The sequence below is a fragment of the Rhipicephalus sanguineus genome, chromosome 4, assembly GCF_013339695.2.
Source record: "Rhipicephalus sanguineus isolate Rsan-2018 chromosome 4, BIME_Rsan_1.4, whole genome shotgun sequence".
NCBI lineage: Eukaryota > Metazoa > Arthropoda > Arachnida > Ixodida > Ixodidae > Rhipicephalus > Rhipicephalus sanguineus.
The window spans coordinates 109,126,400-109,139,650 of record NC_051179.1 but is presented as its reverse complement, the minus strand read 5'-3'; the positions used below and the strand labels follow the sequence as shown (position 1 = coordinate 109,139,650).

Below are 13,251 nucleotides of genomic sequence, written 5' to 3'. Positions count from 1 at the left end.
AGTGCACCCTGTCATGGTACATGTTAATACTGGGAGACAATGCATTTGCTACAAAAAATTAAGGCAGCTCCACACTAGTACCAGTGCCAAGCCTGAAGGAAGTGTGGTGCTGGGCGGCCTGCCTTGTTTCTCTTTATTACAGCGAAAGCTGTCATGAGATCACAACAAGGGCCGTTTTTCGCGCCGTAATTGTCCGCCGCCGCCGCCGGTGTCCGTAACCACTATCACTCGAAATAAGAAAAAAATTTCCAGGATGGAACGAGGTTAGAACCTGGGCCCTCTGCGTGGGAGCCCAGTGTTCTTCCACAGAGCCATGCCAGTACTTGAAACTGCATTGCAAAAAGACCCTATACAGGCTTCATGTCGCGAAGGAACCACATTAACAGATGTAATGTAGCGTGGTAGAAGAGTAGAATAACAACCAAGCGTCACACAACGCGAATTTTGCAACCAAGCGTCACACAATGCGAATTACCCAACGAGTGGGTTGTTGAATGCTTCCAACCCATTACAAAGGGCTCTCCCCATAATTCTTCATCGTCGCCAGCCACAGCATCAACAAAGTGCACATAATGCCTTAAAGGTGTTTAGAGGGTACCACGATTCTCCGCAGAATGACGAAAAATGAAATAGTGGCTGCTTCCCTACTTCAAAAGATTGTGATCATTTATAGCGTAGTGGGTTCCTCGCAAGTGCACTTCTATAGGTTGCCAAGGAAGCCCATAAGGCTCCCATGATGCATTTCTTCAGGGTCTCAATAAAGTTCTTTCCCTGTCTCCCTCTTTCTCACATTGACCTATGTTATATAGCGTGGTGGGAGAGTAAAATAACGACCGGGTGTCACACGATGCGAACTACGTAACTAGTGGCTCGTTTAAAGCTTCCAACCCATTACAAATGGCTCAGCCATAATTCTTCGTCATCAACCGTCGCATCAAGAAACTGCGCGTAACGCCGTACATATGGTAGCTCGTTTCTCCGCAGAATGACGAATAATGTCGTGGTGGCTGCTTCCCAACTTCACAAAAATTATGATTTGTGGCGTAGTGGGTATGTTGCTAGTTTACTTGTATTAGTAGCCACAAGAGAGTTTATAATGGGCTCTAGAAATGCCGCTCCTCGAGCTTTCGCTGTGACTGTGCTGCGCTTTCCGCGCAGCCCTGGCGTTTTTTCTCTTCCTTTCTCTTTGTCTCTCTTTTTTCTCTCTATTTCTCACTTCCTCTTTCTATCTCTTTTTCTCTCTCTCTCCTTGTTTCTCCTTCTGTCTTGCTCTCTTTTTTCTATCTCTTTCTTGTGTCTATTTCTTTCTAGATCTCTTTTTATATATATGCTTTTTTTTTCTTGCCTTTGCTCCCTTTCTTTCTCTCTCTCTCTCTGTGTGTACTTGTTCTGTTGTCCATCAGAGTTATTGCATCCCACGCCGAACAAACTGGCACTTGTGTTCTGGGAGCGAAACATATGAAGAGGAGGATGAAAAGAAAAAAAGAAGACAAAGAGAGTGTGTGCCAGTTCATGATGATGATAGTTTTCTGTTAACAATCGACTTAAACTGCTCCGCTGTTAAAAAATTCAACACTGCAGGCTATGGATGCTAGGTAGTATCTGCAGCCTAGAAAGTTCAGTCCACTGTGCGTAAAGTGAACATGATTTGCTGTGGTGGCTTCATGGCTACTGAAGCAAAGTTTGAGATTGGGCTAGTTGGTAATCCATCTTCAACAACCGGCGCAGAACGGACAAGGGACAAGAAAGGGAACATAGACGAGCGCTGTCTATGTTCCCTTTCTTGTCCCTTGTCCGTTCTGCGCCGGTTGTTGAAGATGTTCATGGCTACGGCATTGCACTTCTAAGCACGATGGTGCACATTCGATTCTCAGCCACAGCGGCTACACATTGATGGGGGTGAAAAGCAAGAACACCCACATACAGTGCCCGTGGACTCAAACACTGCACCGAAAGTTTTAGTATAATGACCAGTATGCGCAATCGACTGAGATACCAGCATCATGCTGCTACTAATGTGGCCGCTACGGTAATGTTGGCTCTGATGTAAGCGTTTGAGTCGAAATTATGTCAGCATGACATGAAGTGAAGCTGGTAGAAATGAAAGTTATATATATGTTCATTTTAGCCCTAAACTTTTGTTTCTATTCGTGAGCACTGTGCTTAAGATTCCGTTGCACAATAAAGAACCACAAGTGGTAAACATTACTCTGAAGCCTACGAACAGACAGATGGGCTGGTTGGAGTTTTGGCATTATGTGCGCTTCCAGTGCTTCAACGGTGTTATGAGTGAAGTGCGCGAGTGTGGTGTGTCCGATGGTTGGAGCAGCAAAAACGACGAGGATGACGTACAACGTGCCACTTGCGCGAGTGCGCCAATCATCGGAGCATGGAAAAAAAAACGCAAAATAAAGAAATCGCCGAGAGCCACTGCGCCGAAAAGGAGAAAGAAGAAGAGCTGTGCTGGCGGTTCGAGTAACGTGGCTAGGGTGCGGAATGCGAGCTTGTCGGGCGCTTGTACCCGGGCTCTGAAGGCGTCCACCTAGCCGCGCAGGCCTTCACGTGGACCTGGCGACCATTCTACCGGCGTGGCTTTTGCTGAGGCCCCGGTTTGGCGTGGCTGTGGTTCTCGGGAGGGAGACGGCACCGCCAATGACGGCATCCACCGGGAGCGGAAGTGAGTCGTCGGGCTGAGGGCCCGAGCTTGGAGACTTCCACCACCGCGTCCTCCTACTTGACTGTTGGTGTGTCCAACCCGTTGGTGAGCCGTACCGCTCTGTTTCCACATCAGGACTCTCCTGACGACTTTGTGAAAATATATTTTCGTTTGTCTGAGAATCAAACGCTCACCTCCGTCTCTTATTCGAGAATAGTATTGCACAACTCATTCTAGTTGCTTTATTAAACGATCCTGTCACAAACGGAAATAGGAATAAAAAAACATGAGAAGACGAAAGAACAAGTATCATGCTGGAGTCCCCAACTACGGTGTGCTTCAAAATTATTTCGAGGTTTTAGCACACGGAAACCCCGTGAATTAATTTTTGAATTTACACTTGATGGGGAAAATGCACATTTCATTTATGTGCCTAAAAGTTAATAATAATATACTAACAATATTAGTTGCTAGGATTTCACATGCCAGAGCCACAATATGACTATAAGGCACGCCGTAGATGGGGACTCCGGATTAATTTCTAGCTCCGGGGTTCTTTAACGTACACCTAAATCTAAGCACACGGGCGTTCTTTCATTCCACGCCCATCAAAATGCGACTGCCGTGGGTGGGAATAGGAACCACACTCTCAAGCTTAACAGCAAGACACCTTACATGTTAAGCTATCCCGGCGGGTGACCTAAGAGTTATGACCGCTCCTGATCTAAACAACAACTTGTCTTGAAAGTTCCTACAGTTATCGAAGCAAGGAGTAATAATTAACTGTAAAATCAGAACATTCAAGAAAGACTGCACAGATACTGCCACATAATACAGCCTGTTCCAGTGGCTTATCTGTAAGCACCAAGACACACTTGTGTGCAGCAGAAAAGCCTAAATGGAAGTAATAAAACATGCACTGGACATTGACAAACAGCATTTTTGGTATTTTCCTTGGTATCTTCCTCGTAGGTCACTACAGTGAATTCTATACGAAGTCCTTAAAGTGACCACTACATCAAATCAGAGATCCAGCAGACATTTCTTCACTGCATGTAACGTACAATGGTTTCTGGTGCACCTAATTAGCATCCCCGATTGCACGAATGGGAAATTAAAGTTACCATGAAATTCTGCTCCATGTAAAACATACAGTGGTGCAACATAATGGCATCGCATGCATTGCTGTTACTGTAAAAGCTATAACGAACCTGTGTTCACATGGGGCCTACAAATATGTGCTACAGGTAAGAGAATGCACCACAGATTAAATGGCACTCATGTACCCCCTGGTTGCCTGAAAGCTTCTGTGTGTTTACTCACAGAACGAAGTACCGTGTATCAGCGTAAACTAATTGAGGAGCATCAACCCAGAGTGTAGGCACTGCAGCAACTTAACCGAGCGTTCTCTTTTTGACACCCAATGCAACTTACAGGATCTGTCTCAGGTTCCAACGAGCATGTTTCAGTGTCAGTTGATGTACCACACTGCAAAAAAGGGCAATCATGCAGCAATTGTCAGATGAAATAAATGAAAGCATACTGCCTATCTCGAAGCGGCTGCATTCCCTATGATTATGTTGGGAGGCCAACTGCAAGGAAATTTCACCTTGCTGAAACCATTATGCACAAGTAACTAGGATTATACCACTGAAACAAACTTGTCAAGGTCATAGCGATGCTAATGGTAAAGTCTTCGCGTTAGGAGCCTTCAAACTGCACTTAAGCAGACGGTTGTCACTATGACAAAAGTCCAAGTGCATCAGATCGGAGATGTTTCAAGCCCCGCAATTTTTATAGATTGCAAAGAGAAGCGCATTTTAGGTCATGCTTTTGTCATGTGTCACTTTTGGCAAGCAGTAGTGGTAGTGTCTTTTTTTCACTTTTGGTATTAAAAATGGCTGTATATTTGCTATTTATTCCGGACTCTTCCACTCGTATTGTAAACGTAACATTTTGCGTGAAGGTTCCATTAAATCTACAATATCTGAAACTACGCTATTTATGCAGTCTAAAATTAGGCTGTAGTTGGTCTTTAAAGTGACATTTTGTTTTTTTCTTCTTCAGGAAGGACACAGTGGGCATTCCCTACAACTACCTGTTAAGCCCCGAGAAACCAAGACACAATACCCAACGTGTGCAGAGATCTGAAACACCACCAAAAGGAATGACAGCAATATCTGGGACCACGCCGCAAGCTAGACCGTGAACAGACCACCTACTGGTGCTGCTTACAAACCAGCACGTACCAGCATGGCACCCCTCCAGATCCCTGACTGACTCCACCCGTGCCATTGCCAATACTGCCATGATCAGCCACATATTGTACAACGCATGGTGTTGGACTGTACTCGCGTGCCAAGATCGCCTCAGGGAGCACGCAAATCTCATGCGCGAATCAGTTGGGCAGTCACTTGGCAAGTCCCTGTGCCAAGTGTTGGTTCACCCCCATGTTTGATGATTGCCAAGTAATGGCGAGATATAGGGACAAGAGGGCACGTGAAATTCACGAAGCTTTTCTGATTCGCAAGGCAGGAACTGAATGTGTAAGTGCCCCGTCGATCAACTTGTTGGACAACGAATACTAGTACATTCTTAGTTGAAACGTGACTTCAAGATGTGAATAAGATGTTTTGCACGTGCGTCGTCACTTTCCCTTTTTCTGTGTGTCATCTCCTCGCCCTCATGATTGTATATATTTTCACGCCATCTACTGGTTGTAATTGTGCGCTCTGTCCTATCAGACATATTTTCTTAAACGTTCGGCGCACAAAGAAAGTATTTTCCTTTTAGAATGCAATACCAACCAGCCCAAGTAGCCACCTCTGTCACATCACACCCACACATCAAGAAATCGTACACCAGCAGATTGATGTTGTTTTGACTCAGAAGCTGAAGTTCAAAAACATCAAGTAAACATAATGATTACATTTCATGTGCAATGCGGAAATCGAAATCAACTCATGAATTATTAAATTAAAGTTATTTCTGCAGTTCTTGCATCTTAAAACCCTGATGTGATACGTGAGGCACGTTATAACAGTTCTTTGGACCACATTTGATGGCGGGGGTTCTTTGACATGCACAATATTCGAAACACGCAAGCTGTTCGAGCACTTCACCCCCATGAAATATGGCTGCTGAAACGGGAGTTATCCAGTCTGCGACTGCAATGTCAGCATTGCAATGCCATCAGTTATTACACGGATGATGAGCAGGGGTGATGTTTACATTATGCAATTTAACACGCCACAGGGCGAATTCAAGTAGCTTAGTGCAAAACGTTCGTCACTAGCCAACTTCCTGAAAGTTGGCTGGCATACTGGTGTCGCTTTGCTTGCATGAAGATGCTAATCGCAATTAAAAAACATTTGACCCCAATCAGGCTTGATCGCGATCGATTGCGCATCGTGTGATAGTCGTCTTAAAAGAACACACTGAACAGTCAAAGTTTGACAGGCGTGCGCAAATAAATAACTGCAGCACTAGTCGACTCGAGTGTGCACCTTTCATTCGTATTCCAGGTTGACCGTGGGTACAGAGTCTGTGACTGTGCACTCACCAGAAACGACGTGTTCTGAACCCACACGCAATGAAGCGGCTGGTGCGAGGTCCTTTCCGTTTATGTTTGTAATCCAAAGTCGGTGTGTTTTCTTATTCGTTGGAAAACGGCGCAGTTGGAACAGCTTGCATCAACAGTTTTGCCGTAGCTGAAGGTGGACTTCGCATTGTTTGGCTGCAAGTATCTTTTCGCCTCCGGCAGCTACTTCTACAGCCAAACAAGGCACAGTGGTAGCCCGTTCATCTTGAGACAGCTGACATACGTAACTACACAGAAGATTTGTTAGAACCACTCCAAGCCATTGTCGAAACTGGTTGTAAAAATGGTGGTCGCACATACCAGCTGCAAACTGCATGGAAAAATTCCAGCAGATTGCACGCATAGTGGGAATTGATTTCATGCAAAGCAGTCGGCCAGTAGCAGCCTATGGCAGATTTATCGTTTTGAGTGAAGCGTTGCGTGGTGGTTCAACGTCTTCAGGTAAATTTCATAGTTGCGTGCATAGGCTTGCGAACCATATCGACTACACTGGCGTATAAAGGGTAGCTCATGGTCCGACCCAACGTCGGCACTCACGTTAAAGCGGTATCAGTTTTATTGCAACAACATCCACACTACGATGCAGCGATGTGCGTGTCATAACTAGCAGTATTCGGCGTATTTGAGCAATGCATCACTATTGCTTGCGGAGTCAATGTTTATTACAGTGGTATGAAAGCGGATAGTGAACTCTGCAACCATAGTTGGAGTTGCCCCGACATCATGCATGCATAAGCTCTTTTTGCAAAGCTGTTTCAAGCACTGATGTGGCTCTGTGGTAGAATATTTCACTGCCATGCAGAATTGCCAAGTCTGATTCCAGCTTGAGGCGTAATTTTTATTCTTTGCATCCATCATGATTTTTCACCCACTGACAACGCCATCTATGCTGGCACCAAATTTTCCGCAAGACAGGCTCCTAAAAGAGACACTAAAGGCAAATATTAAGTCAATGTTGATTGTTGAAATAACAGTCCAGAAACCTCGTAGTGCTACTTTTATGCCAAGGAAGTGCTTATTTTGAAATAAAATCACGTCTTAGAGGTCCGCATCGCGTTAGCGCACTTCAAATCATCTGCCTGAAAGCGGTATTTTGCACGTCACTGTTGCTGTGCCCAACATTGGCCGCCTTTACTGCGCTGCGGCGTGCACTGGCGGGATGCACCATTCGGGCATCTGGCAACATCACATACATGTGGTATTTTGTCGAACTTTCTGTCAGAGTGACTTTCACGAGCGTGCAAAACACACGCAGCAGTACGCGATACCGAAACTACCACTGGGACGCGACTGCGTGAGTGAAGCAGGGCGCCGGGTGAAGCGCAGTTCGGCGAAAACGGAACTTTTGAACCACGCACACCGTTTTCCATGGCAACGCCAAAGAGGTTCTTTTTTCCATGAATCAAATAGAAACGAACAAGCAGCATTTTATTAAGTCTCTTGATACATGGAAGGTTCTTTTTTTGATGCAGCTAGTTTGATTACTAGTGATTCATTGCATTCAGACTCTCCCACGTCATTGGGATCACTTCCAAAATGTCCCACTTGTGGCGCTCATCGTGTGATGATACATTTAGCTTAATTGCTCAGTAAGTAGGGCACTGCTGTTGATTATATTGCCGTATTAGACGTCATACATTGAGCTTTCACTCTGACATAAATTATTTGCCTTTAGTGTCCCTTTAACGCTGTTGCATTTAGATTTAATTTGTTCTCGCTGAGCCTTGGTTGATAATGTACTGTCAATAGCCTGTGGCTCATACCCACATACCACAGGCCTTGTTATGTGGGTAGGAACCACTTGTGACTGGTGGAAAGGGTTTCACAACATACGTGACAGGCAAGTCATGTTATTCGTGTCATGGCCTGTGAATCGTGTTCGTCATTTCGTTCTATGCCAATTTTGGTGTATTTGAAGCTCACCCATATATGCCCACTGTCCTACATAAAGGACGCTTCTTTGATGCACTCTAACATCGCTTTTTCTTTAGCTGATGACTAGCGCCACCTACAGCACATCAAGCAGGCCTCATTCTCAGCGTGTGCAAGCCTAGACATTCCTTGCTTTTCATGCTGCCACGTGCTGACCGCTTTCTCTGGGCAAACGCATGCTTTGTGTGAAAGACGTCATGGAACGGAAGAAGTGCATGTGAAATGCCGACCGCTTTCTACGGGCAAACGCGTGCTTTGTATGAACGACGTCATGAAGAGGAAGAAGTGCAATGTCGGTGTGCATGTGAAATGTTTCAAGGCTTACCACACCCACACATAGCACCCTTAATGCCCAGTGTCCTATATGTAGAGGGCGGCTTGAAAAAGTGTTCCGTTTACATGGCAGTAAATAAAAAACTTGTGCTTTCTCTTGAGGGTAGAAGTACACTTTTTGTGAAAAAAAATATTTGTTTTGTCATTTTTCCTGAGTTTGGGCATGCATGGGTTAAGGAGATGACTATGAGAGCGCCCAGACATAGGCAGCTAGTTAGATAGAAATGCTTTGAATTTAAAAAAAATCACAGCATATCCATGTGGTGAATGATGATGAGTGGGGCGAAGCAAACTCGCGCTGCAGCACGGCGATGGCATTGGCACGAGCGTGATACTTCTTGATGGAAGATATTGTGACTAGATTGTTTGAGAACCACAATCCGTTGCACACACCGCAACTATGGCCGAAACTGTTATTAAGGAAGTCCCGTTATCAAGGAAGCCACTTCACGTGCTCGCACAGCCTCGGGCTCTGCCTGCCGGTACGTGCGCTTTCTCGCCGCTTTACGGTCCTTCACATTTTGAAGATCCGATTCGCGCCGCAGCCGTGCAGCTTCGGCCTCGCGGGCTCGAACGGCAGGATCTTCATGCCGCAGCCGTGCAGCTTGTCGAGCAGCTTCGGCCTCGCGGGCTCGAACGGCAGGGTCTTCTCGCCGCAGCCGTACAGCTTGTCGAGCAGCTTCGGCTTCGCGGGTTCGAACGGCGGAATCTGCTTCGCGGCGTCGACGTGCAGCTTCGGCCTCGTGGGCTCTCACCTCAGGATTCTGTCTGCGAGCGTGCGCTGCCGCCACCTTCCGTTCCGCAGCCTTGTCTTCCATCTGGTGACTCCAAGCTAAAGAGAAAGCGTGCCAAAAGGGAGCCTCATGGCGCGTTACTTCTGAAATGTTGTCTTCGGGTGTCGTTGAAAACACGAGACGTAGTAAAGGTGAAAGAACGCCACACAGGCGAACACGCACGAAAGTGTCACTCGTCAACGTCTTCTTCTTCTACTGCATACCACAACGCGCGCAGTAAAGAAGAAAGAATGCCACACAGGCGAACACGCACGAGAGTCTCACTCATCAACGTCGTCGTCTTCTTCTACTGCATACCAGAACGCGCGCTTCTCACGAGCTAGAGGTGGCTACTACAACGCTACAAACAAACGGAGGATGGACAGACCCACGGCATAAGGAGCTTCGCCCCTAAAATATTAAAACTTACTGCACGTTCTTCCGATTGAGCCACGTCCATACTGTCAGTTCCCATGGCACATTCCTTGGCAGCTATCTGCAAATTTTGAACAAGACCCATTGGGAATCTTTAACGAAGCAATCAGTGTTAGTTGAGTGATGTCTGGAAATTGAAGCATGCACGATGATGCCAGTAGAAGTTTCTCGCTGCGAACGCTGCTCTTAAAATTTGCATGGCACAACAATCATGTCAAGGGAAGGACTACGAGACTGCGCTTGTCTCGTAGTCCTTCCCTTCGCGTTCGGGTTTTTAGGGGCGAAGCTCCTTAAGGCGGCACCCGTTCGTCCCTCGTAGTCGTAGTAGTAGTCGTAGTGCGTAACCATTCTTACGCTTTGACCTCCAAGGTGGTGCCGGTGGGAGATTTTTCCTGTGCGTTGTTGAACAATAAAAAATTCGCAGCGTGCGCGTTAACTAAAAGCCGAATTCTTCTGTCTCTCATTCCCCATTAGCAGCCATTGGCATGTTCCAGTAGGAAACGTTAGTAGAAGTGTAAGTGTTAGCTAAAAGCCGACTTCTTCTGTCTCTCATTCCCATTAGCAGCCATTGTTTACCTCCAAGGTAGTGCCTGGTGAGATTTCTCCTGTGCGTCATTAAACAATAATAATTTTGTTCAAAACGCCGTTGATTGATGAAATAAACCAACGAAAGACGCCAGATGTTTTGTAAAAGCAAAACGAAAGAACGCCAGATGTTTCTAAAGCAAAATGAAAAGACGCCAGCTGCTTAACGAAAGACGCCAGATGTTTTCTAAAGCAATGGTTTTCTAAACAATGAAAATTCACAGCGTACATGTAAAATTAAAGTGAGCTGCAAGTCGTCATAACTCATCGAACCTTTAGTATAAACGCGCCCGATCTCACGTCGGTGATGATGTACTGGGCAGAATTCACGGAAGATTCACGGTTTACCGATGAACCTCCGCAGCTTCGCCCACTCATCATCATTCACTCCGTGGATATGCTGTGATTTTTTTTTTTTCGCGCAAATGCATTCTGGAATGCAATACCAACTCGCCCAACGCTCACTTCTTCTAAATCATGTCAAGTAATCTACATAATGCTGCACTAAAAAAAACTGCAACATTCTGTTAAAAAAACAACGCTTTCCAGTTAGGCTATTCACTGACCGCAGTTCCCGAGACTATACCAGGCGCACTACAGCGGATCAACAAATGATACACATCAGAGAGGCAGTGTCTGAAGGCGGCACTACACCCTCAACGGGTCTCGTGCTTAGAGCTGCGGCATAATCTGGGTCCATGGCAAAGCACCATCTGTGCGTTACGTGCCACGAAGCACTGTTGACTTTGTTGAGGGCCACGAGCCTAAACGAAACTTTGTAAACAGTGCAGTCTATGTGTGCGCGATGTTATGTGTTTATCAGTGTATATATCATAATCATTATCACCCATAACCTAGAGTAGCATGTCAGGCGAATAACCAAGCTAACATCTCCAGCTTTCCCTTAAAACATTTCTCTCTCTTTCATGCAGTATGCGAACATCACCCATGAAACCCTGGATGTTGCAACAGCGTCGCTGTGAGCACTCTAACAAGGTAGGCACGAAGCTGCGGTACAAGAACAAGATGAAAACAATGGTCTGAAACAAGCAGATTATGCATGAAACTGCTCACCTCGTTGACACTATCGTGGTTGACACTAAGTGACGGAACGGCCTTTGGTTTTAGCCGACCAATCGCCTTGATTCCGGTCATGAAATCGCGGGCACCGAAGTGTTCGCTACAAACAGAACTGTACTTCGATGGTGCCCACGATGGGTCGCGACAGACAGCCGAAATCCATTTCCGCCTCAAGTCGGGATCCTTCGGAAACCTGTAACGCAGGTTGTGACATGCTGAGCTCACGTGCGATAAACGCTTCCATGAACCTGTCCTTTAACGCGGTACCCACCTGTGGAACGTCAACGGCTTCGGTCGAAAACTTGTCACGCTCTTGCACCTCAACACACAACACTTCATGGTGCGTGCGTGGAAGGGTGCGTTTCACCTGCTGGACGAGGAGCACGAGAATGCCGAGGCAAATGAACACGACAGGTGGCGAACAAGCGCCCAACGCGCCACGGAAACATTCGCGAAACAATGTTAATCAAACGCAGTGACTATTCTGTGGTCCAGACCACAGAATAGAGTGCAGCTTTATTCTGTGGACCAGACCACAGAATAGAGTGCAGCTTTATTCTGTGGACCACACAAACTTGCGCGCTGTGGGTTGTGCTGAAATGTTCTGTAGCCCAAGCAGCCCACCTCTCTTGACGACGGTTTCTGCGCAACAGACCACAGAATAGAGTCCCAATCTATTCTGTGGACCAGACCACAGGGTAAACTGCAGCTTTGTTCTGTGAACTAGACCACAAAATAAAGTGCAGCTTTATTTTGTGGACCACACCAAAGAGACTTGTTAGAGCCACCCTAGACTTGTGCTGTGGACCGTGCGCACCAGACATCGCTGTAGCCCAAACAGCCCACCTCTCTTGACGACGGGTTTCTCTCACAAATTGGTAGGGTTTATTCTGTGGTCTAATTCACAGAATCTCTCGCGAATCGCAATATTCGCTCACAGCTTTGTGAATAAGTTCGGACCAAGGAGGCCATGTCCGGGCATAGTACGCGAGATGGAAGACGCTTATGCGTGAAAGGTTCGAAATACGAAGGCGAAGCCCACCTTTGGCATGCTTGCTGGTCTGACATGCCAAAGCAGGTAAACTTGTCGTGAATTGAAGCAGCAAAAAGAAGGCGTATAATAACAAATGACAGCGTTTCTAAAAATTTCTGGACCTAATCTATCGAGAGCGGAACACTTGAGTCACTTTCACCACAGTACATCTGTGTCATGCAAAAAAGAAAATGTGCACTAAGTCACGGGAGTCTCAAATTTTGAGCGATCCCCCCGATTGTGCGAACACAGCCACAGATCTCCTTAAGAAAAGCGTCAACGCTACCGCGAGAAGGGAATCATAACGACAGAGGGCGACACTACTAAAATAGTCTGGCCCTGATCTCTCGCGTCAGGACACACTTCAGTCACTTTCACCGCAGTGCATTAATGTCATGCAAAAAAAGTGCACTGAGATTGGCAAGGGGCTATTTTAGCTGTTTCTGTAAAGTTTTCAGACGTTGACGATCATACAAGTACTCGTAATTATACGGCGCGTGCAAGTGTATCTAATTAAGTGACAAAGTATGCTGTGTCCAGTGACAACTAGTAGGTTCTCGCCAATCTTACTGCGCTTTTTTTTTTTGCTTGACACAGGTGTACTGCGGCGAAAGTGGCTTAAGCGTTGCGTACTCGATGGATCAAGGCCAGAAAATTTTATACACGCTGTCATTTGTTATCATTGTTTATTGTTTTCTTTTCGCGGTGGCATTAGCGTTCTTTTACGGGTGATTTATGGCCGCGCCCATTCAGAAGGATTGCTCAAAGTTCGAGTCTCCCGTGCAAATGTTTGTGCACTTTTTCACATGACACAAACGTACTG

The 13,251-nt window shown here is 46.2% G+C and overlaps 1 protein-coding gene across 1 annotated transcript; it reads right to left on the bottom strand.

Annotated features, from left to right (window-relative positions):
- Positions 1–3,873: 3,873 nt before the first annotated feature.
- On the bottom strand, positions 3,874–11,864 carry LOC119390543 (THAP domain-containing protein 6). The gene is made up of 5 exons (XM_049415305.1): positions 11,667–11,864; positions 11,390–11,588; positions 9,726–9,791; positions 4,091–4,144; positions 3,874–3,897 (listed from the first exon to the last, which is right to left on the bottom strand). The coding sequence occupies exons 1-5, from the start codon at positions 11,732–11,734 to the stop codon at positions 3,874–3,876; spliced, it is 411 nt and encodes a 136-aa protein (XP_049271262.1). The 5' UTR covers positions 11,735–11,864.
- Between the last annotated feature and the right edge of the window lie 1,387 nt (positions 11,865–13,251).